At 37.7% G+C, this 25,216-nt stretch overlaps 1 protein-coding gene across 1 annotated transcript; it reads right to left on the bottom strand.

Moving 5' to 3' along the window:
• Positions 1-976: 976 nt before the first annotated feature.
• LOC131425892 (transmembrane protease serine 9-like) lies at positions 977-20,129 on the bottom strand. Its single transcript, XM_058588153.1, has 7 exons — positions 19,706-20,129; positions 3,285-3,432; positions 2,788-3,182; positions 2,345-2,716; positions 2,018-2,147; positions 1,558-1,952; positions 977-1,501 (listed from the first exon to the last, which is right to left on the bottom strand). Exons 1-7 carry the CDS (start codon positions 19,784-19,786, stop codon positions 1,130-1,132), a joined length of 1,893 nt encoding a protein of 630 aa, XP_058444136.1. The 5' UTR covers positions 19,787-20,129; the 3' UTR covers positions 977-1,129.
• Positions 20,130-25,216: the final 5,087 nt, after the last annotated feature.

Below are 25,216 nucleotides of genomic sequence, written 5' to 3'. Positions count from 1 at the left end.
AAAGTAACTGTAACAAATCTCCTTGAATCAAAATCAATTATAATCGAAATGAAAATAAATAATATGTTTTTTGTCATATATTTAGTTAAGAAACAAACGCTTCCACATCAAATGACCCACCCTGTAGTTTTAAATCTGGGGAACGATTTTCATTTTCGACCTCACGAACAGTTGAGAAAATTTCTTAGACGCAGAAATGCGCAGGGTGGCACATAGATTATCGAAAAGTAGAGAGAAAATGCTACAAAATCATTTACTAATGAAAAGTTTCCTACCCATTCGAAACTCTAGACACAAAAAAATCGTTTTTGCGCCATACATTTTAAATGGATGAAATAAAATATATCTCACAGAACTCCAACTTCGAACAATTCTGGAGAGATTTTTACTCATTCATCAAATTCCAAATTAATGTTTCAATAATTAATCAGGTCGATTTGGGATTTCGATCTCCTGGTGTAACGATGAAGGGGGATGTGTTGGAAATGGATGAGTCGAAGGCCGTTTTTGTTAGTCAGTTGATGGGTACTGAACGTAGAAGGCGTCTTTGTCGTCATCAGTAGTTACGGAGTCAGCGATGTGTATGTTGATTATGCTAAAGTTGAAGAAACTGCCGTAGAGTTCTTCACTGCCACTCGAGCTATGATCAGTTGCTCCTAACATAAGGAATAGATGGTGTTGAGAGCCACTCACAGCCTGGGAAATTAAAGCTTAGATTAGAAAAGGTAAGCCCTGTTAGTTAACGACCAAATTTTGCACCCTAAGATTACTCGTACCCGTGCCGGTGGATGTAGGAATAAAAGTTTCTGGGTAAGAGGCTAAGGACCTCAATTGATTTCCGCAATTTCCATTCCTTCGAATATGCTGTACCCAGCCTTTGCCAATTACAAGAATAGTATAGTTTTTTTTGTTAAATATTTCATATATTTGTGATGACAAAAATAAATATTTTTACAATTAGATAACAAACATAATATTGCACATTGTAATGATTAGATTTCGTTTAACAGGCAGGTGTAGGTTGTTGAGAAACATACAACTGGAATTTCCTATTATCGTACTGAGTTGAACCAAATGACTTCATGGTTCTTGTCGAACGTAGCCCATTTATTGAACAAGCTGCTGGGTTTTACTGTGTACAGTAGCACCCATCAATCGTGTTATTCCGAATCCAGGCCTCGTACCGATTGACCCGACTGTAAACACCCGGATGGTCTGGCTTAGCACAGCCTTCGCCCCAGGAAACTACACCCGCCAGTTGATGTATGTTCTCCGATTCCATCTCTTTACTGATGATATGCAGCGGTCCACCGCTGTCACCTTGGCAGGAATCTTTTTCTCCCTCGGGATATCCGGCGCACAGCATATTATCGGTGATGCGCGTTTCACCGTAAGCCGATTTTCTGCATTCTTCGTTGGACATGACCGGTACGGTAACTTCCTGCAGAGTGGATGAAACATCACCACCTTGTGTGGTAGTTCCCCAGCCAGTTACGATACCCTAGAAAAAGATGCGGTTAAATGGCACTAAAAGGTTGTAAACTGTAGTAAATTTACATCATATCCGGCGAATGATTCCCCGGAAGTCGGTTGACACACCGGTCGCAGTTTGTCGTTGAACTCCATAACCTTTTCCAACCGAAGTATGGCAATGTCATTGTCATAGTTAAAAGGACTATAGCCACTGTGTTTGTAGATCTTGTCTACCTTCGATGTAATGACTTCCGTCTCGGAACTTGAGGATCGATCATGATCCAACAAAGTGACACTGATTCGTTGTTTGTTGAATCCATGAACGCAGTGCGCTGCAGTCATAACATGTCGGTCCGAAATCAGCGTGCCTCCACAGTAGAAGGAATCGCCATATTTAAGGATCGCCATCCAGGGATACTGGTTTACACGAGTTTCCATGCCACCAACGATTCGATTGACCTGGTTTGTACGACCACATTCTGTGAAATGAAGAATTATTAGATTTTTGAGATCATCATTCAAAATATTGCTTAGTGGCTCTCACTACACTCAGTGCAATTTTCCGCTGGTTTGAGAGGAGGCCCTGGTCGCTGAATTCCGGTAAGAACTTCCAACCACTCCAGGAAGGGGTTTCCTTTTTGAACTGGGACTGTTTCCTCCGACGTTTGGATTACCTACAAGTAGAAGAACAGATTCGTGCGGAAGCTAAGCATATGAATGAGATGATTTATCCTTTCAGGTTTTGATGAGTTGTGATGAGTAGAGCATAATTAACCGGCCACCAAGCGAAATTAGTTCTAAGTATGAATTTCGGATTGTGTATTGAGGGTAGGGTCAACTGTACTATATTCTGTTTATTCGCTATCAATCAGTCCTCGGAACAGTAGCACCCGTCGGCTGTGTTCGTCGTAATCCAGGTCCGGAAACGATTTACCCTGGTGTACACACCGGGATAGTTTGGTTTGGCACAGCCTTCACCCCAGGAGACAATTCCAGCGTTTTGGTGCACACTCTCCGTTGCCTTTTCTTTATTGATCACATGTAGCGGTCCGCCACTATCTCCTTGACAGGAATCTTTTTTCCCATCCGGGTATCCTGCACAAAGCATGTTATCGGTTATCCGTTTCTCACCGTAACCACTCTTTCGACAGTCCGCATTGGACATGATCGGTACAGATACCTCTTGCAGGTTTATCGATATCTGGCCGTTTTCTGAGAGTGCTCCCCAACCTGTTACAATACCCTGTAAATTAGAAAAAAATTATCATCAGTTAATTTTCTTAGTTAGTTCCATTGATCTCTAGAGCTACGTACATCATACCCAGTAAATGACTTCTTCGCCGAAGGTAAACACACGGGCCGTAACCGTTCATCGAACTTCAACACTTGATCCAGCTTCAAGATGGCAATGTCACTGTTGTAGTTGCTCGGATTGTACCCGTTGTGTTTGATCACTCGTTCAACCTTGGTGGTGATAGTTTTAGCTTCTTCCTTATTCGAACGATCGTGATCCAACAGTACAACACTGATTTTGGCCGGATTGAATCCGTGTACGCAATGCGCCGCCGTTAGCACGTGGCGATCCGAAATCAACGTACCTCCGCAATAGAACGTTCCACCGTACTGTAGCATGGCCATCCACGGATACTGGTTGACTCGGGTTTCCGTTCCACCTACGATTCGGGTTGCCTGGTTTGTTCGACCGCACTCTGGAATGTATTGTCGGATTGGGTATGTGTGTGTTTGTGTATGTTGTGTTGTGTTTGTGATAAGGTAGGATCAACTCGACAGTCAACCCTAAGTATACTTACTGCATTCTGCACAGTTCGTCGGTGGTTTTAAGGGTGGGGCTGGAGTTGTTGTGGTGGTTCCAATTAAGCTGGTTAACCATTGGAGAAATGGATTGCGTTGGGAAGGTTCCTGTCTAGGTGCGGGTTGGGCAAAGGTGTCAGGGGTTATCTGGAATGGGTGACATGCTTTGAGTGATTTAGAGGCATTTTGCCGAATTTTTTGGCGTTAAACTGAAGGTTTTGGTGTAACGTTGCTTTTCAAATTAACTGGTTTGAAAAATAAAGATTGTTCTCGATCAAAATGCAACCTCTTTTCTCGGGAATAACTTTTTATTGCATGGGTAAAAGTTGATAAGATTTCAAGAAAAACTAGCTTAGAGTATAATGTTTACATGTTCTATATTTCGTCACAAAATATTAGGTGATTAGCGTGATGACTTCCAAACAAGGACTGCTTCGACAAAATATTACGAGCGCGGTCATGAGAAACTCAGACTAACCACACAGTTAGATCATGAAACAGTTGGTAATCGACAATTCGACCATGTCCCGAGCGGTAAAATGACTTAACTAAACCGATTAACAGAATACGATATTCAAATCTCTAAGCTGTACCGCGACTGCATCAAAATGCATCGTAATGGACGACGAGACGTACATTAAAACGGATACCAAACAGATCTGGCCTAACGGGTGGCAACTATAATTTTGGAATTTTTTCGAGGCCTGTATGCTCAACAACAAACGAGCTCAGAAAGAACTAAGAGTGTGTATGTGTTAGCACTCTTTCTCCTCTTTCTGCTAGTATTTTCTGTTTTGTTCATGCTTGCTCAGTTTTGCTCAAAATGCCGTCGAAACAAGAAGTATTTCACGTGCGCATTGTACAGTTCTACGAACTGCACAGACATCTCGGCAAATAGTATACGGTACAACATTTTAAAAGCAAAAATGTTGCGGCTTCGACAGTTTACAATATCCTAAGATGCCCAACAACTGCTCGTAAGGAAGGTAGTGGAAGACCAGCCAAAATTATGCACGCAAAAGGACTTCGTTTTCTTTCTCGTGCCTTCAACAACAAGGATTCACTGTGTCAAAGGGATGCCGCAAAAAAGTTCAACTGTTCTCACCAGTACATCTGCAAAACATTGAAAAGACTCGGAATAAAGTACCGCAAGAAGACACGAGCCCCGGGATATACTGACGCCCAGATTTCAACGCTGAAATCCCAATGCCGCTGGTTGATTAAAACATTTTCCGGAAAAAGTTTTGCTTTGGACGACGAAAGTTACTTCCCGTTCTCCACGATTAAGAGGAAAGAAGGAAGACCTAGTTTGACATGGAAAGAATCATTGAATCAAGATAAAGAAAAATATGTAGACATGACAGAGCAAGGGTGGAGAGAACTGTTGAAAAATAAAAACAAATTGAAAAGAAAAGCCGAAGAAATATACGACAAAAGCAGTAGTGAAATTTCAGAAGGAGAATCATCCGAAGAAGATAAAAAAGAGAAAAGGTGTAAACATTGGAAAATGAAGAAATAGGAAATTGATAGCGCAAGGAAATGGAAAATCCGAATTAATAGGATATAACGAAATTTTTTTTTTAGATGAGTCATAACAGGTTATATAGGATAGATAGGTTAGGGGAATCGGGAAAAAGGGGAAATAGGTCTATGAATAAAGAGATAGGAATGAGGAATATGAAGAAGCAAGAGATGAGGTGGAAATGATAGTCAAGGATGCGGAAAGATACGTTGGATTAAAAATTTTACAGCGATTATCACACTAAAGAAGATAAAAAAGAAAAAGCTTCTTTGGAACTAGAAAGCAAATGAATTGTAAAATGAAAAACAGTGGGTAATGGTAGAGATAAAAAGATATGATGAAGATTTTTGAACCAAAATGGCGGCAAATCAATTGATTACGTTTGCACAATTTTGAAAATCTTGAAAACTCGATTATTTGCAAGCCATTACATCACTGCATTAATTGCTCAAAAATTAAAACAACAATTATTAAAGACATATTAAAAAAGAGAAAAAAAGCAAGAGGAGAGAAAAAAGAAAAACAAACAAAGAAAAAAAAAGAATAAAAAATAGAAAACTATAGAAATACATTTAAAACATGCTCTCGCTCTTGCTTTTGCTCGTGACGATTATCTCATGAGAGAAACAAAAAAATATAAACAAAAATATTTAAAAAATAAGAAGAGTTAAATAGATGATTAAATATATTCAATGTGTATTGTCAATGTCGACTGTCAACTGTCAATGTCAACTGTTGATATCAATGAGAGTAGAGTCGCTAACTCCTGGTTGTTAACATTTCGTGAAATTTAGGCGGGCTCTTCTTCACACCTATCCCCACTACAATGGTTTGTACAGCGATTGACTTTTAGGAGCATACCATTGAAAGGGAATCCTCAATTTCCTAGTTGTACGTGTAAGCGAAATCGATTGCTTGCTGGCCACCTCCCGTTTTGGCCCTTTATACAGTGGTATGAAGATCAGGGTCAGTGAGCGGTGCAAGAACAAATTGTGGTGAAAGGACGACCCAGTGCGAACGACAGCAGTCTTGCTACAATAGGTGGTAGATACACATCATACATACGAAAGTTACTTCCCGTTTTCGAAGACGCAGATTCCCGCAAACGATCGATACTATTCAACGGATAGTTCAACTGTACATCCGAACATGAAATATTAGTTTTTTTCAACAATGAACTAATTTTTTTTCTACAATGAACAATGTATCCTTAATTTCAATATATTAGATCTTCTCCAAGTATGTTTGTCTTTTTTTGACAGTTCCACTTAGGTGACCCATGGTGATAGAGCGGTACGAAGCAAACGATGTCGTTTTTGTGCCGAAGAAGCCCGTTCCGTTAAACTCAACAGAACTTCATCCAATAGGAAAAGTTTGAGCGAATATGAAAGGTAATCTTCGGATAATAGGCAAAGTCTTCGAAATCTCTGCGTAAAAAGCCTAGTGATGTTATGTTGGCTTTCTTATATAACTTATGTTTTCATGTTGATTCATGTTAATATTAGTTAGCGATTCTTCAAAAACAAACTTTGTTTGGGCATAAACTAGCGTAACCTTTTCTACTTTCAACAATTTTGGCCTATATTAGTAGGAATTCTTTGTTTTTTGCATTTTCGTAATCGACACTGTTGTTCCGGAGTCAGATCTGTAAGTAAATCAGATCCGAACAAAAGAAAAAAAACCCTTCTTAATCCACCTAGTGGTGTGATAATGCCTTTCTCTTCTTTCATAACAGTCTCATGAAAATATGTTTCATACATTTATTAAATAATTTTAGACGCCAATAGATTCAGATTGATTTGAGTAGTTCACAAAAGCATGCTTCAGTGTTTATGTCACACAGTCAGCATCATTTTTCCAAACTAGTGCTTGACATTTGCGCTGCCTATTTATATGAGAACAGTGATGCTAATCTAAAAAAAAAGCCTTCTTAGCCCACTTAGTGGAATTTTCATATATCTTGAAAAATCACCATAGGGGGGAGTACATGAAATTTTCGAAATCGAAAAAAAATTTTTGATGCCAAAAGGCTTAGAATTGCATGAAACGTCGAGATTTAGTGTCATCTCGAAAAAAAAAATTTTTTGAAAAAATCGACTTTGGGACTTAGAAAAAATATGAAAATTTTTCTAAGTCCCAGAAAGTTGATTTTTTCAAAAAAAAATTTTTTTGAGATGACACTAAATTTCGATGTTTCATGCAGTTTTAAGAGTTTTGGCATCAAAAAAAATTTTCGATTTTGGAAATTTCATGTACTCCCCCCTATGGTGCTTTTTCAAGATCGAAAATTGTCAAACCTTTACCACCGGGCAGCACCCCTTAAGCATGTCCGATTTAGGTCAAATTTTGCATGAAGGCTTTTTTCGAGGTGCTTGAACTTTTGAGCACTAGAACTTAACGAAAATAGAGGTGATCCCAAAATTTTGGCACCCATATATATATATATATATATATATATATAAGAGCGGTAAAAATCAACGTGTTTTGTCGGTTACGTCACTTATACAATTATATATCTGGAACCAAAAGTCACAACCATTTGATCTTCGAACTTGATCAACGGCCCGACAGTAGCTTTCAAACGAGCCCAAGTTTGTTAAAATCGGATCAGCCATCTCTGAGAAAATTGAGCGCGTTCAAATACAACGCTTTTTGTCGGTTACGTCACTTATACAATCATATCTCCGGAACCAAAAGTCACAGCCATTTTATCTTCGAACTTGATCAATGCCCCGATAGTAGCTTTCAAACGAGCCCAAGTTTGTTAAAATCGGTTGAGCCATCTCTGAGAAAATTGAGCGCGTTCAAATATCTTCGAAAAGTGCACACACATACACACACACATACACACACACATACACACACACACACACACACACACACACAGACATTTTCCGATCTCGTCAAACTGAGTCGAATGGTATATAACACTATGGGTCTCCGAGGCTCCGTTCGAAAGTCGGTTTTTCCAGCAATTCTAATACCTTTCTATAGAGAAAGGCAAAACCCTTCTTAGTCCACTTAGTGGAATTTTCATATATCTTGAAAAATCACCATAGGGGGGAGTACATGAAATTTTCGAAATCGAAAAAAAAATTTTGATGCCAAAAGGCATAGAATTGCATGAAACTTCGAGATTTAGTGGCATCTCGAAAAAAAATTTTTTTGAAAAAGTCGACTTTTTGGGACTTAGAAAAAATATGAAGTCCCAGAAAGTTGATTTTTTCAAAAAAAAATTTTTTCGGGATAACACTAAATTTCGATGTTTTATGCAGTTTTAAGAGTTTTGGCATCAAAAAAAATTTTTTATTTTGGAAATTTCATGTACTCCCCCCTATGGTGCTTTTTCAAGATCGATAATTGTCAAACCTTTACCACCGGGCAGCACCCCTTAAGCATGTCCAATTTAGGTCAAATTTTGCATGAAGGCTTTTTTCGAGGTGCTTAAACTTTTGAGCACTAGAACTTTACGAAAATAGAGTTGATCCCAAAATTTTGGCACCCTTATATATACAAGAGCGGTAAAAATCAACGTGTTTTGTCGGTTACGTCACTTATACAATCATATTTCTGGGACCAAAAGTCACAACCATTTGATCTTCGAACTTGATCAATGGCACGACAGTAGCTTTCAAACGAGCCCAAGTTTGTTGAAATCGGATCAGCCATCTCTGAGAAAATTGAGCGCGTTCAAATACAACGCTTTTTGTCGGTTACGTCACTTATAGAATCATATCTCCGGAACCAAAAATCACAGCCATTTGATCTTCGAACTTGATCAATGGCCCGACAGTAGCTTTCAAACGAGCCCAAGTTTGTTAAAATCGGTTGAGCCATCTCTGAGAAAATCGAGCGCGTTCAAATACAACGCTTTTTGTCGGTTACGTCACTTATAGAATCATATCTCCTGAACCAAAAATCACAGCCATTTGATCTTCGAACTTGATCAATGGCCCGACAGTAGCTTTCAAACGAGCCCAAGTTTGTTCAAATCGGTTCAGCCATCTCTGAGAAAATTGAGCGCGTTCAAATATCTTCGAAAAGTGCACACACATACACACACACACACATACACACACATACACACACACACACACACACACACACAGACATTTTCCGATCTCGACGAACTGAGTCGAATGGTATATAACACTATGGGTCTCCGAGGCTCCGTTCGAAAGTCGGTTTTTCCAGCAATTCTAATACCTTTCTATAGAGAAAGGCAAAAAGCCTTCTTAGTCCACTTAGTGAAATTTTCATATATCTTGAAAAATCACCATAGGGGGGAGTACATGAAATTTTCGAAATCGAAAAAAAAATTTTGATGCCAAAAGGCTTAGAATTGCATGAAACGTCGAGATTTAGTGTCATCTCGAAAAAAAAATTTTTTTGAAAAAATCGACTTTGGGACTTAGAAAAAATATGAAAATTTTTCTAAGTCCCAGAAAGTTGATTTTTTCAAAAAAAAATTTTTTTGAGATGACACTAAATTTCGATGTTTCATGCAGTTTTAAGAGTTTTGGCATCAAAAAAAATTTTCGATTTTGGAAATTTCATGTACTCCCCCCTATGGTGCTTTTTCAAGATCGAAAATTGTCAAACCTTTACCACCGGGCAGCACCCCTTAAGCATGTCCGATTTAGGTCAAATTTTGCATGAAGGCTTTTTTCGAGGTGCTTGAACTTTTGAGCACTAGAACTTAACGAAAATAGAGGTGATCCCAAAATTTTGGCACCCATATATATATAAGAGCGGTAAAAATCAACGTGTTTTGTCGGTTACGTCACTTATACAATTATATATCTGGAACCAAAAGTCACAACCATTTGATCTTCGAACTTGATCAACGGCCCGACAGTAGCTTTCAAACGAGCCCAAGTTTGTTAAAATCGGATCAGCCATCTCTGAGAAAATTGAGCGCGTTCAAATACAACGCTTTTTGTCGGTTACGTCACTTATACAATCATATCTCCGGAACCAAAAGTCACAGCCATTTTATCTTCGAACTTGATCAATGCCCCGATAGTAGCTTTCAAACGAGCCCAAGTTTGTTAAAATCGGTTGAGCCATCTCTGAGAAAATTGAGCGCGTTCAAATATCTTCGAAAAGTGCACACACATACACACACACACATACACACACACACACACACACAGACATTTTCCGATCTCGACGAACTGAGTCGAATGGTATATAACACTATGGGTCTCCGAGGCTCCGTTCGAAAGTCGGTTTTTCCAGCAATTCTAATACCTTTCTATAGAGAAAGGCAAAAAGCCTTCTTAGTCCACTTAGTGAAATTTTCATATATCTTGAAAAATCACCATAGGGGGGAGTACATGAAATTTTCGAAATCGAAAAAAAATTTTTGATGCCAAAAGGCTTAGAATTGCATGAAACGTCGAGATTTAGTGTCATCTCGAAAAAAAATTTTTTTGAAAAAGTCGACTCTTTGGGACTTAGAAAAAATATGAAAATTTTTCTAAGTCCCAGAAAGTTGATTTTTTCAAAAAAAAATTTTTTCGGGATAACACTAAATTTCGATGTTTTATGCAGTTTTAAGAGTTTTGGCATCAAAAAAAATTTTTTATTTTGGAAATTTCATGTACTCCCCCCTATGGTGCTTTTTCAAGATCGATAATTGTCAAACCTTTACCACCGGGCAGCACCCCTTAAGCATGTCCAATTTAGGTCAAATTTTGCATGAAGGCTTTTTTCGAGGTGCTTGAACTTTTGAGCACTAGAACTTTACGAAAATAGAGTTGATCCCAAAATTTTGGCACCCTTATATATACAAGAGCGGTAAAAATCAACGTGTTTTGTCGGTTACGTCACTTATACAATCATATTTCTGGAACCAAAAGTCACAGCCATTTGATCTTCGAACTTGATCAATGGCTCGCCAGTAGCTTTCAAACGAGTCCAAGTTTGTTAAAATCGGATCAGCCATCTCTGAGAAAATTGAGCGCGTTCAAATACAACGCTTTTTGTCGGTTACGTCACTTATACAATCATATCTCCGGAACCAAAAGTCACAGCCATTTGATCTTCGAACTTGATCAATGGTCCGACAGTAGCTTTCAAACGAGCCCAAGTTTGTTAAAATCGGTTCAGCCATCTCTGAGAAAATTGAGCGCGTTCAAATAGCACGATTTTTGTCGGTTACGTCACTTATACAATCATATCTCCGGAACCAAAAGTCACAGCCATTTGATCTTCGAACTTGATCAATGGCCCGCCAGTAGCTTTCAAACGAGTCCAAGTTTGTTCAAATCGGTTCAGCCATCTCTGAGAAAATTGAGCGCGTTCAAATACAACGCTTTTTGTCGGTTACGTCACTTATAGAATCATATCTCCTGAACCAAAAATCACAGCCATTTGATCTTCGAACTTGATCAATGGCCCGACAGTAGCTTTCAAACGAGCCCAAGTTTGTTCAAATCGGTTCAGCCATATCTGAGAAAATTGAGCGCGTTCAAATATCTTCGAAAAGTGCACACACATACACACACACACACATACACACACACACACATACACACACACACACACAGACATTTTCCGATCTCGACGAACTGAGTCGAATGGTATATAACACTATGGGTCTCCGAGGCTCCGTTCGAAAGTCGGTTTTTCCAGCAATTCTAATACCTTTCTATAGAGAAAGGCAAAAAGCCTTCTTATGGCGTTTTCGTTTTTAATTTGCACTACACTGGTGCAGTGCTACACCATGGCATGAATAAACGAACAAAAATGATGAAAACATAAACAGTAACCATTGACTACCATAAACGATTCCATTGCACAGAGCTACACCAAACATTTGATGAGTGCTACACCAGTGGTATCGGTGCAGAAAAAGTGTAGCACTGGTGTAGTGCAATTGGCAAAAACGAACGGTTTCAGTGCAACCTTACCTACACCGGTGTAGTGCAATTTAAAAACGAAAACGACATTAGTCCACTTAGTGAAATTTTCATATATCTTGAAAAATCACCATAGGGGGGAGTACATGAAATTTTCGAAATCGAAAAAAAATTTTTGATGCCAAAAGGCTTAGAATTGCATGAAACGTCGCGATTTAGTGTCATCTCGAAAAAATTTTTTTTGAAAAAATCGACTTTTTGGGACTTAGAAAAAATATGAAAATTTTTCTAAGTCCCAGAAAGTTGATTTTTTCAAAAAAATTTTTTTTTGAGATGACACTAAATTTCGATGTTTTATGCAGTTTTAAGAGTTTTGGCATCAAAAAAAATTTTCGATTTTGGAAATTTCATGTACTCCCCCCTATGGTGCTTTTTCAAGATCGAAAATTGCCAAACCTTTACCACCGGGCAGCACCCCTTAAGCATGTCCGATTTAGGTCAAATTTTGCATGAAGGCTTTTTTGAGCACTAGAACTTTACGAAAATAGAGTTGATCCCAAAATTTTGGCACCCTTATATATACAAGAGCGGTAAAAATCAACGTATTTTGTCGGTTACGTCACTTATACCATCATATATCTTGAACCAAAAGTCACAACCATTTGATCTTCGAACTTGATCAACGGCTCGACAGTAGCTTTCAAACGAGCCCAAGTTTGTTAAAATCGGATCAGCCATCTCTGAGAAAATTGAGCGCGTTCAAATACAACGCTTTTTGTCGGTTACGTCACTTATACAATCATATCTCCAGAACCAAAAGTCACAGCCATTTTATCTTCGAACTTGATCAATGCCCCGATAGTAGCTTTCAAACGAGCCCAAGTTTGTTAAAATCGGTTGAGCCATCTCTGAGAAAATTGAGCGCGTTCAAATACAACACTTTTTGTCGGTTACGTCACTTATACAATCATATCTCCGGAACCAAAAGTCACAGCCATTTTATCTTCGAACTTGATCAATGCCCCGATAGTAGCTTTCAAACGAGCCCAAGTTTGTTAAAATCGGTTGAGCCATCTCTGAGAAAATTGAGCGCGTTCAAATATCTTCGAAAAGTGCACACACATACACACACACACATGCACACACACACATACACACACACACACACACACACACACACAGACATTTTCCGATCTCGTCGAGCTGAGTCGAATGGTATATAACACTATGGGTCTCCGAGGCTCCGTTCGAAAGTCGGTTTTTCCAGCAATTCTAATACCTTTCTATAGAGAAAGGCAAAACCCTTCTTAGTCCACTTAGTGGAATTTTCATATATCTTGAAAAATCACCATAGGAGGGAGTACATGAAATTTTCGAAATCGAAAAAAAATTTTTGATGCCAAAAGGCTTAGAATTGCATGAAACGTCGAGATTTAGTGTCATCTCGAAAAAAAATTTTTTTGAAAAAGTCGACTTTTTGGGACTTAGAAAAAATATGAAAATTTTTCTAAGTCCCAGAAAGTTGATTTTTTCAAAAAAAAATTTTTTCGGGATAACACTAAATTTCGATGTTTTATGCAGTTTTAAGAGTTTTGGCATCAAAAAAAATTTTTTATTTTGGAAATTTCATGTACTCCCCCCTATGGTGCTTTTTCAAGATCGATAATTGTCAAACCTTTACCACCGGGCAGCACCCCTTAAGCATGTCCGATTTAGGTCAAATTTTGCATGAAGGCTTTTTTCGAGGTGCTTGAACTTTTGAGCACTAGAACTTTACGAAAATAGAGTTGATCCCAAAATTTTGGCACCCTTATATATACAAGAGCGGTAAAAATCAACGTGTTTTGTCGGTTACGTCACTTATACAATCATATTTCTGGAACCAAAAGTCACAACCATTTGATCTTCGAACTTGATCAATGGCACGACAGTAGCTTTCAAACGAGCCCAAGTTTGTTGAAATCGGATCAGCCATCTCTGAGAAAATTGAGCGCGTTCAAATACAACGCTTTTTGTCGGTTACGTCACTTATAGAATCATATCTCCGGAACCAAAAATCACAGCCATTTGATCTTCGAACTTGATCAATGGCCCGACAGTAGCTTTCAAACGAGCCCAAGTTTGTTCAAATCGGTTCAGCCATCTCTGAGAAAATTGAGCGCGTTCAAATACAACGCTTTTTGTCGGTTACGTCACTTATAGAATCATATCTCCTGAACCAAAAATCACAGCCATTTGATCTTCGAACTTGATCAATGGCCCGACAGTAGCTTTCAAACGAGCCCAAGTTTGTTCAAATCGGTTCAGCCATCTCTGAGAAAATTGAGCGCGTTCAAATATCTTCGAAAAGTGCACACACATACACACACACACACATACACACACACACACATACACACACACACACACACACAGACATTTTCCGATCTCGACGAACTGAGTCGAATGGTATATAACACTATGGGTCTCCGAGGCTCCGTTCGAAAGTCGGTTTTTCCAGCAATTCTAATACCTTTCTATAGAGAAAGGCAAAACCCTTCTTAGTCCACTTAGTGGAATTTTCATATATCTTGAAAAATCACCATAGGAGGGAGTACATGAAATTTTCGAAATCGAAAAAAAATTTTTGATGCCAAAAGGCTTAGAATTGCATGAAACGTCGAGATTTAGTGTCATCTCGAAAAAAAATTTTTTTGAAAAAGTCGACTTTTTGGGACTTAGAAAAAATATGAAAATTTTTCTAAGTCCCAGAAAGTTGATTTTTTCAAAAAAAAATTTTTTCGGGATAACACTAAATTTCGATGTTTTATGCAGTTTTAAGAGTTTTGGCATCAAAAAAAATTTTTTATTTTGGAAATTTCATGTACTCCCCCCTATGGTGCTTTTTCAAGATCGATAATTGTCAAACCTTTACCACCGGGCAGCACCCCTTAAGCATGTCCGATTTAGGTCAAATTTTGCATGAAGGCTTTTTTCGAGGTGCTTAAACTTTTGAGCACTAGAACTTTACGAAAATAGAGTTGATCCCAAAATTTTGGCACCCTTATATATACAAGAGCGGTAAAAATCAACGTGTTTTGTCGGTTACGTCACTTATACAATCATATTTCTGGAACCAAAAGTCACAACCATTTGATCTTCGAACTTGATCAATGGCACGACAGTAGCTTTCAAACGAGCCCAAGTTTGTTGAAATCGGATCAGCCATCTCTGAGAAAATTGAGCGCGTTCAAATACAACGCTTTTTGTCGGTTACGTCACTTATAGAATCATATCTCCGGAACCAAAAATCACAGCCATTTGATCTTCGAACTTGATCAATGGCCCGACAGTAGCTTTCAAACGAGCCCAAGTTTGTTCAAATCGGTTCAGCCATCTCTGAGAAAATTGAGCGCGTTCAAATACAACGCTTTTTGTCGGTTACGTCACTTATAGAATCATATCTCCTGAACCAAAAATCACAGCCATTTGATCTTCGAACTTGATCAATGGCCCGACAGTAGCTTTCAAACGAGCCCAAGTTTGTTCAAATCGGTTCAGCCATCTCTGAGAAAATTGAGCGCGTTCAAATATCTTCGAAAAGTGCACACACATACACACACACACACATACACACACACACATACACACACACACACACACACACAGACATTTTCCGATCTCGACGAACTGAGTCGAATGGTATATAACACTATGGGTCTCCGAGGCTCCGTTCGAAAGTCGGTTTTTCCAGCAATTCTAATACCTTTCTATAGAGAAAGGCAAAAACAGTTTGTTTTCATAGACGTAGGCCCTTTTTTGAGTCTAAGTTGGAGAAAATCGACTCAGCTGCTTCATAGAAAATGAAGGTAGTTCCGTTTTGCCTTTCTCTATAGAAAGGTATTAGAATTGCTGGAAAAACCGACTTTCGAACGGAGCCTCGGAGACCCATAGTGTTATATACCATTCGACTCAGCTCGACGAGATCGGAAAATGTCTGTGTGTGTGTGTGTGTGTGTGTATGTGTGTGTGTGTATGTGTGTGTGTGTGTGTATGTGTGTGCACTTTTCGAAGATATTTGAACGCGCTCAATTTTCTCAGAGATGGCTCAACCGATTTTAACAAACTTAGGCTCGTTTGAAAGCTACTATCGGGGCATTGATCGAATTCGAAGATAAAATGGCTGTGACTTTTGGTTCCGGAGATATGATTGTATAAGTGACGTAACCGACAAAAAGCGTTGTATTTGAACGCGCTCAATTTTCTCAGAGATGGCTGAACCGATTTGAACAAACTTGGACTCGTTTGAAAGCTACTGGCGGGCCATTGATCAAGTTCGAAGATCAAATGGCTGTGACTTTTGGTTCCGGAGATATGATTGTATAAGTGACGTAATCGACAAAAAGCGTTGTATTTGAACGCGCTCAATTTTCTCAGAGATGGCTGATCCGATTTTAACAAACTTGGGCTCGTTTGAAAGCTACTGTCGGGCCGTTGATCAAGTTCGAAGATCAAATGGTTGTGACTTTTGGTTCCAGATATATGATGGTATAAGTGACGTAACCGACAAAACACGTTGATTTTTACCGCTCTTGTATATATAAGGGTGCCAAAATTTTGGGATCAACTCTATTTTCGTAAAGTTCTAGTGCTCAAAAGTTTAAGCACCTCGAAAAAAGCCTTCATGCAAAATTTGACCTAAATCGGACATGCTTAAGGGGTGCTGCCCGGTGGTAAAGGTTTGACAATTATCGATCTTGAAAAAGCACCATAGGGGGGAGTACATGAAATTTCCAAAATCGAAAATTTTTTTTGATGCCAAAACTCTTAAAACTGCATAAAACATCGAAATTTAGTGTCATCTCAAAAAAAAATTTTTTTGAAAAAATCAACTTTCTGGGACTTAGAAAAATTTTCATATTTTTTCTAAGTCCCAAAAAGTCGATTTTTTCCAAAAAATTTTTTTTCGAGATGACACTAAATCTCGACGTTTCATGCAATTCTAAGCCTTTTGGCATCAAAATTTTTTTTTCGATTTTGAAAATTTCATGTACTCCCCCCTATGGTGATTTTTCAAGATATATGAAAATTTCACTAAGTGGACTAAGAAGGCTTTTTTTAGATTAGCATCATTGTTCTCATACAAATAGGCAACGCAAATGTCAAGCACTAGTTTGGAAAAATGATGCTGACTGTGTGACATAAACACTGAAGCATGCTTTTGTGAACTACTCGAGTCAATCTGAATCAATTGGCGTCTAAAATTATTTAATAAATGTATGAAACATATTTTCATGAGACTGTTATGAAAGAAGAGAAAGGCATTATCACACCACTAGGTGGATTAAGAAGGGTTTTTAAGTTTTCGATCACTATTTTCGGTACTTCCGGAACCGAGAGCAGAGAACTGGGTATAGCCAAAATCGGTTCGTTTGGCCCGTCTAGAGCTTGAAACGATGTTGGGCCAAATTTAGAAGAAATTTTACCGTTCTACATATATGACAGGTTGCAATTTCAAACTCACTACGCTGTATTTCCGGAACCGGAAGACGGATCTGAATAAAATTCTTCATAAACGTATGGAAACATAATACTTTTTACTTAAATCCAAGTTTGCGATGTTTGGTCTAGCTTTTTATAGTAAATTGGAGTGATTTCCAGTTTGGAGCACACGAGCACATTTCCGGTACTTAAAGGAAATTAGAACAATGAACCGGTATACGTATTTGGTCGTCAACTAATTGTATCTGCCCAATTGAAGAATTATACGACTATTTGAATATATTTTGCTCGATTTATTCGTGTCATGTATAAAGCCAGGCATCTGAAGCTTGTTAAAATTTAATGTGCAGTCTGAAAAAATCGAGTTACTCCAAAACCGGAAGTTTGATGCGATTAAAATTCAATAGTAGGTTATGAGACCAAGGTCCATTTGAATCTAAGTTTGTGAAAACCGGTCCAGCCATCTCCGAGAAAAGTGCACACTTTTGTTACACACTCATACATTTTGCGTAATAGACGAACTGAGTAGAATGGCATATGAAACTCGACAATCCAGCCTTCGTTCAAAAGTCGGTTTTCACAGTGATTTAGCCTTACTATATGAGAAAGGTAAAACACACATAAGGGGATAAGTTTTAACTAGCAGTAAGGTTACAATACCCCCCTTCACCGGTTGAACCAGTTGTCTGTTTCCGGTTCCGGAAGAACCGGAAATACTGGCCAAAAACTCCAGAAAGGACTTCATTTTCTTAGAGAAATCCCAACCGATTTTCACAAACTCATGTTTAAATGAAAGGTTTTACGGCCCTCTAGAATGTTATTGAATTTTATCCAAATTCGACTTCGGGGTAGACTTGGATCTTTCAGAAAAATAGTCATAAAACTATTAAAAACTTTTTGCAGTAAGAAAATGATTATACAGTTTTTTTACGCCGATTACAACATTTACCGCAAAATTATAAATTTAACCAATTTGTTTACGGTGAAAATACTTTCGGTAAAATGGACCTTTTTGTGAAACGGCTTTCGGTGAAATGATCAAAAGGATGCCAAAATAGAAGCGATTGTATTCGAAGAGAAAATCTTTCCGCCGAAAAAATTGAAATCAAACATAGAATGAAAAATAAAGTATCGGAGTGGTGGTAATATTTTTTTTCTAAGAATTAATCTCTGGTATTTTTAAAGCCGATCTAGAAAGTCAGAGATAATCGGAGAATTTGATTTTCAGGTTTCAGTCGACGCTCAGAAATTTAATCCTAATTGTTTACTGACACAAGTTTACGTTATTCGGATTTATGGAAGATTTTTCTGACGGATGCCAATATGGTTTGAAGAAATTGTGATAATCAAATTTAATCGATTCAGTATTTTAAGATTTATTTTCTTGATAGTGGATAAAAATTCGAATTTTAGAATCTGTTTCAGAATAAACCAGAATGGGAGCCTAAATTAGCTCCACATGTAAGGTAGCTTAGGAAAGTTAACTGAACATCAGAAGTTTATCCTAAGCAAAGTACAACAATGAACAGGGAACATAGATTTCTGGTTCTCTTCTTTGGAAAAATTGAATTTATATTACATAAAAATTATAGGATTTACGATCGAGTTAGTAGAGAATTATTAAAATTAAAAAAATGTTTCGCTTGAACACCAAGTAAATGAAAACAGGTTTTGTGAATCGCGTTCCACAGCTACAAACTACAAGGAATGATACTAAAATACAAATTGTTCCGAGCTGTGCAGTCGATCAATTGGAGGATTACATTAACTTTGAATGAAAGTTAACTTATTTACAAAGACAACGAAAAGCGCATCTATCGAGTTTGACTCAAAGCTAAAATAGCAATGTTGTTACGCAGCTTATCATCAATGAATCAGTTCAAATATATCCAATAGTTAATTTAATTTAATTTATATCGTTTATTTATACCTGATTTTTACATAGTTCGGTCGTTCACCGGATGGAATCCAAGAATTCAAAACCATTAGTTAAGGTATTCACAATCTCTGTTTGGCACTTGCATTTAAAGTGTTCAATTAAAGTCGGCCCGTTCGATTTTAAACTTCAAGTCAAATGTACCGGATGATAAACACAAGTATTAACAGATATTTTCATAAGGCATCTCCAATGAGAGCGAAAAATGAACACATTCAGAAGAAAACAATAATGAACTCTCGTGTTGTTTAACCAACTGTCTAATTTTTATATTATTATTTCCTAAAATTGATTGAAACGATTAAAGACACACCATCAGTTCAATTGAAGAAGAACTAATCCGCAACGAGATTTTACAATATATATATATACAAAAGTAAGTATGAAGTACCGGGAGACCACTCATGATTTCAAGGATAATTCAGTAGTGCCAAATTTAAAACAAAACCAGTTTTAAAAAGAAAGAAACAATAATGCAAGCAAAATGAAAATGACCCTCAAATATTCCTTGTGTTAGGCTGGTTGTCCAAGATTCCAAGTTTATTGAACTCGATTCGTTGCCTTTCGTATAACACCCGAGCTTTTAAATATCCAACAACTTCGAACACAACTTACATTTGCATTGATGATCTCGGTCAGGACACAAATCACTAGCAGATGTATCAAATGTAGGGTCTTCATTTTCTGGTTTTGCATTTTCTGTTCGGTTGACTATTGACTTAATTCACACAGGCTGGCTGATCTGTATTGGTCTCACTTTCACCAGGTTGGTCACTGCTGGAGTAGCTCTAAACACACGGCTGACAACACCCTGCAAAAAGAAATTGTCTAGCGTTCACTCTGCTAGATCATTCTGCCGCTTGGCTTGGCGATCACTCAAATATGTCACTGAACGTAGGTGGGCTACCGTTAGTGTACCTCTTCGTGCCTACCGTTAGGCATACTAAGCCTGCGGATCTTCTTCAAGTTCGATCTAATCTCGGCGCGTGGCTCGCGGCTACTAAACCACGTTCGCTGATTCTGAGTGCGGTGAACCGTGCGATTGCGGATCAAGTGGCAGCCCAACGGACGCTCGGGCGCGAAAAGAAAGCGAGCTCATCTTCACTTCGCTCTGCCGTCCTCCTGTCCGGCTCGAAATGACAGGTTAATTAGGGTGGCTCATAATTACGTGGTGGCACGCGCTTAGATTCGCTGCAAATTCTTTCGACTGCTTTCGACTTACCGAAAAACGAGTGTCATTTGTGTCAGAAACTTGAGATGGAACAAGAACATCAGAAGTAAAATTTATAAAAATGTATAAAAAAACGATTGATTGGATTTTGATTGTGTATGAACTTGGGTTTTTGCTTTGAATTATCCTTCATATCGTTTTTCTCAATGTTGGTTTATTTTATTTCGGTATGATGCCTTACCAGGACTGCTATAGGCGGCATCCTTTATATAACTCCACCATTATCCTACACTAAGGAAAGTTTATCTTCCAAAGACATAAGAACGAGTTATAAGGTAATTTTATAATATTGAAACTTTTGTTCTGTAATTTAATTCAGAACACGTTCTTTTTCTTCATTTCGTGAATGAACCGTTAAAAAGCATTCTGAAGATATTTTCAGTATGAATCAATCCACATTGAAAACATATCGCATCACATATATTTGCTGTTTTTACGATATGTGGTTCCTAAGACTTTGGTATACAGGTTAAATTTACGAAAAATTGATTTCATTTTCGTTATGATACAATTTTGATGCATGATGGTTCTTCAAAAAAAGCCTTCTTGACCGGAATAATAAAATTTGCGTGAATAATTATTAATATATTGACTGCCTTTATTAATATATTGACTGCCTTGAAATAATCGAAAAGTTCGGATCCAAAAATCGCATTTCGGTCAATTATGAAATCGTAAGACAAGCTAATGACATTCTAACATTACGGACTATTGATGAAATACATGAAGTGAATAATTATACAATGCATAGATAACAATTAAGAAAATCATAAGACTGTTTATAATTTTTCCTCCCTGTAGGTACACCACTGCATCCTAGTGACCTTAAAGCCAGAGATCAACGGAAAGAAAAATGGTAGATCTGGCAACGGCATGAATATAATAAAAATTCTGGCATCGCTTCCATTTGTATTTGTGCACGAGTAACTTTTTGAATGTTCAAGTTTGTTTTCTAGCAAAGTATCTCAATTGCAGCAAAAATTGAAATGTACCCATCAGTATAAAGTATGTAAATTATTTCACGTTTCTTCTGAATATAACATAATACTCACTATTCGTAGGGTTAATACGGCGCTACTGTTGAAATTGTATTTCATGGCAATTTAAACCAGACCACTTTGAGTTTCTACGTTATTACCAATGGTTGTTGTCCGTCAATTCAATCTTGAACAGCTTCAATACGTGGAAGCAAATTCTTCGGGGTTGGGAATCGAACCCAGGCAGGTAAGCGTACAAGTCGTTGATCTTGCCCATAGCGCTGTGCTCGTCCTTTTGACGCTATTTGAATAAAAAGGCTCTCATTTAATATTGCGTCATGACCAGAGATGTCTATCTCCTCTGTGTGACGACGAGCAAGCAAAATTTCTCCCCTCGCACTGACAACTTCAACGAGAGCTCTTCTCTTTCACATTTATACACCACTGTTGTATAAAGTGTGCACGCATCATGAGTGCGTTTGTTTATTTCCTTTTACCTCTTCCACTGAATCGCACCAAAGTGCTAGAGCATTAGCTAATAAATTCTCTGAGGTGGATGCAGATACTTCCACAGAGGTGTACACGCCGGTGAGCACTCTGCTGTATGGTTTGCGTAGAAGAAGCGTAGACACGCAAAATCAGCAAAAGAAAACAATTTATCGTAAAATTTTACGTTTTCCTTGCAAATTTTTCATAGCAAGGCCAGATCTACTCTCTATTAATTGAAGTTCACAGAAGTGTTCGCTCACCATCACGCGCCAGTGGTCACTTGGGTGTATTTAGAGGAGAGCGCGTGTGAGCGATTCATGCGAAGAGAATGTGTTTCACTCGCGCCAGCTGCTTTAACCACAAGCACACACTCAAATGCTGTCTATTCGACACTGAGAATAAGTTCGCTTTCCTCTTTGTGCGGTGCTTCGTTTTTTGCATCCTCGGTGTGGACAAGAATCTGACTCCAGCGTGTATCACTCTGGTGAAATGCCATCTCTGGTCATGACAAGGTCGCAGATAATGAGAGCAAGATCGGAAAACTGTCCGGACGCAGACCGAGCGAGCCTCAATAATATTAACACTAGAATTTCAATGGAAGAAAGTATCAAACAGTTTTTAACGATTTACTTTGGGTTGTGTTAAGGTACTAGCAGCTGCTTTTAACTAGTTTAAACTATTTTAACTGGTGCCAACGAGAATCGCACCGAAAAAAATATATAAATTTGCGAAAATGAATCGTCAGTGGTGACTTTTTGCCATGGAAATGGCAAGTGGCGCGAAACAACATGCACTATACACTCTTACTAGCTACACAATTTTGGTCCGAAACCTACCCAAAATCAACTAAAGTACATCTCCGCATTTTTAGGTAACGAGTGATGACCTCAGTATTTTTAGGTAAATGTAAGATTGCTCTATGTGTCATGGCAACTTTGGCAATGTTCGCTACCTATTTTTTACCATCAAGTCAAAGTTTGAGTAGATAACGACATAATTTTGGGTACCTCATAGAAGAACTCGACAATGAGCGATCTCTTCTAAAAAATAAGGTAAACTCGATTTTCAGTGTACTGTGCATGTGACCACTGCCAGAGGTATTTAAAATGAAAGAAACTTCGAGATCTTATGGCCATCTCTGAAAAATCGAGTGACTCAAAAAATCTTTGAAAAGTGCACGCACATACACAAACATACATTTTCCAATCTCGTCGAACTGAGTCGAATGGAGTAGAGAAAGGCAATACGAGGTATTCCCATAAACGTGGCTCAAAACTGTTCATAAATTGAAAAGTTTATGCAAGTTTGCACCCAAACAAACTTTTTTGTTCTTATTCAAGATTCAAAGATATGCTTTTTGAAGAATCTCTTCGTAATATTTATGAACAAATGAGTTATATGAGAAATGCATTGGTACACCACTAAGTAGATGGAAACAGGTTTTTCTGACTTATGCCAAGTATTATAATACCGTCTAAAAGAACAATACATCAATAGAACAAAATATCTTTCAGGCTTTGCCGTTTTAAATGAAGTCCCTAACAAAATGAAGTAGCAAGAAAATAACATGTTTTGTTACTTTGTTTCAGTAATACAGTTTGCTATGATTTGCTGCTGGAACAACAAAATTGGCATCAAAAATTGTATAAGTCTCATCAAGAAAATATTAAAAGTTTTTAATTTAGAGATTAACCTTATTTTGTGCTAGGGTACATAACCAATTTCACTATCTTTACGTTTCGTCTTAGACTCGTCAGTTTATTATTCTGGAACAAAATAAGAACAGTTTCAGTTTTGTTTTTGATATTTTTGCAAGCAACTTAAGTTAAGCCATCTCCAGAAAAAGAAAATGTTGTAAACATTGTAAACTATGTATGAATTTTTGTTATCAAATTTACTCGTTAAAGGAATATATCAAAGCATATTATTTGCAATAATTCAAAAGTAAAAATGATACATTTTTGTGTAGTATATAATCTATTTTGTGATACACATTATCTGGCGGATTCTTGCGCAACAGTCGTTGGATCTATTCCACTCAGAAGCCTTCGACCTGGAAAATTATTAAATGCTCTGTCCGTCACAGATCGACCGTGAACTTCCTGGGGCCAGAGTTTTATAAATTTATTAAGCAACTACAAGGTATATCATAGAAAAAGCTGTTACTTACCAGCCTGATTATTGATAGAAGGTGGTTATCAAAATTTGTTTTTGGCAACACTGTTTTGACAGATCACGCGTGAATCGTGTATTGCGTCATTGTCAACCTTGTTCAGTTTGGTCTATTATTCAATCATGAATCGTCGTTTGGTCTATAATTTAATCATGAATGGACGCTGGTAAAGTTGAATGAATGTCCACTTTTTTCTCGAAAAATTAAGTTTAGCGACAAAGCTCATTTCTGGTTGAATTGCCGCATCTCGAAGACAAGCCAGAAGAATTACGAGAGCTACCAATGCATCCCAAGAAAGTCACTGTTTGGTGTGGATTATGGGCCGGTGGTATTATTCGTAAAACCGGTAGATATATTGGAGAGAGTGTGCCAAAATTGGACCTTGCGCATGGGCCATCTAAAGCAGAGCCGCGACCAACATTTTCATGAAATCATCTTTAAATATTAAATTATATTGCTTGTTTTATAGAGTCCAATAAAAATTACATCAATTTTTTAAAATTTTTGATAAACCTCAAATACCTCTAAAAAAATCACCTTTTATATTGTGCTTGGGACACTCTCGGTAAGCGTCTTCTTTCTAGAGCTCAGCTAATCTATTTTGTCAACGACACATATCTCGCCAGCTCGATCCACACAGTTTTGGACATACAGTCCGATGTATGTTTCCATCATTACCCCAAAGTTACGTGTAATAATTTAAACGTCATCAGCTTTCTGTTTTGTAAAGACTACTCGATTAGCAAAGAGTAGCATGTTAGTAACGAAAAGCCATTTTCGTAACAAATGCTGATATAAGTCAGATTTCGTTATAAGTTAAAATAATAAAAATTTCTAACTAGTATCACAAACAAAAACATTTCAGATATGACTCTGTTTCGATCGGGTACACGGCCCGAACTGTATATCTTTCTGTTATTATATTTTTCTGTTTTTTTAATAACAGCTTTCTAGAAAACGAGAAGCTCCTAGTATTTTCTTAATTTCATTATATAGATAGTCTCCATGCACGACAAAATTTTCCGTTGTTTCAAACAAGCATTTTTTCTAGTGTAGTCCAATCTCTACTTGCTCTGTAAAAATGTACGAGACTCAATAGCTGCGTCATGATTCAAGCATTTCCGGAGCCACAATATTTCAGTCGTATATAGATTTAGTTTCAAGTTCTTCTCGAGGTGATGGTAATTTATTTGTCCCAAATATTCGGGTAAAAGTGGTAGCTCCTTGAACCGTCTGAACGTTGAAACTACCGACAG

This window comes from Malaya genurostris, chromosome 1, assembly GCF_030247185.1.
Source record: "Malaya genurostris strain Urasoe2022 chromosome 1, Malgen_1.1, whole genome shotgun sequence".
Classification (NCBI taxonomy): domain Eukaryota; kingdom Metazoa; phylum Arthropoda; class Insecta; order Diptera; family Culicidae; genus Malaya; species Malaya genurostris.
The sequence above is the reverse complement of the archived record's forward strand: the minus strand, read 5'-3'. Positions and strand labels throughout refer to the sequence as shown.

Excerpts from the sequence above, each read along its gene's own strand:
- LOC131425892 (XM_058588153.1), bottom strand. The coding sequence starts at position 19,786 with ATGCAAAACCAGAAAATGAAGACCCTACATTTGATACATCTGCTAGTG. Across the intron at positions 2,717-2,787 it reads AGTCATTTACTGGGTATGAT|GGTATTGTAACAGGTTGGGG; the intron begins GTACGTAGCTCT and ends TCTAATTTACAG. Across the intron at positions 1,953-2,017 it reads GGAAAATTGCACTGAGTGTA|AATGTGGTCGTACAAACCAG; the intron begins GTGAGAGCCACT and ends TTCATTTCACAG.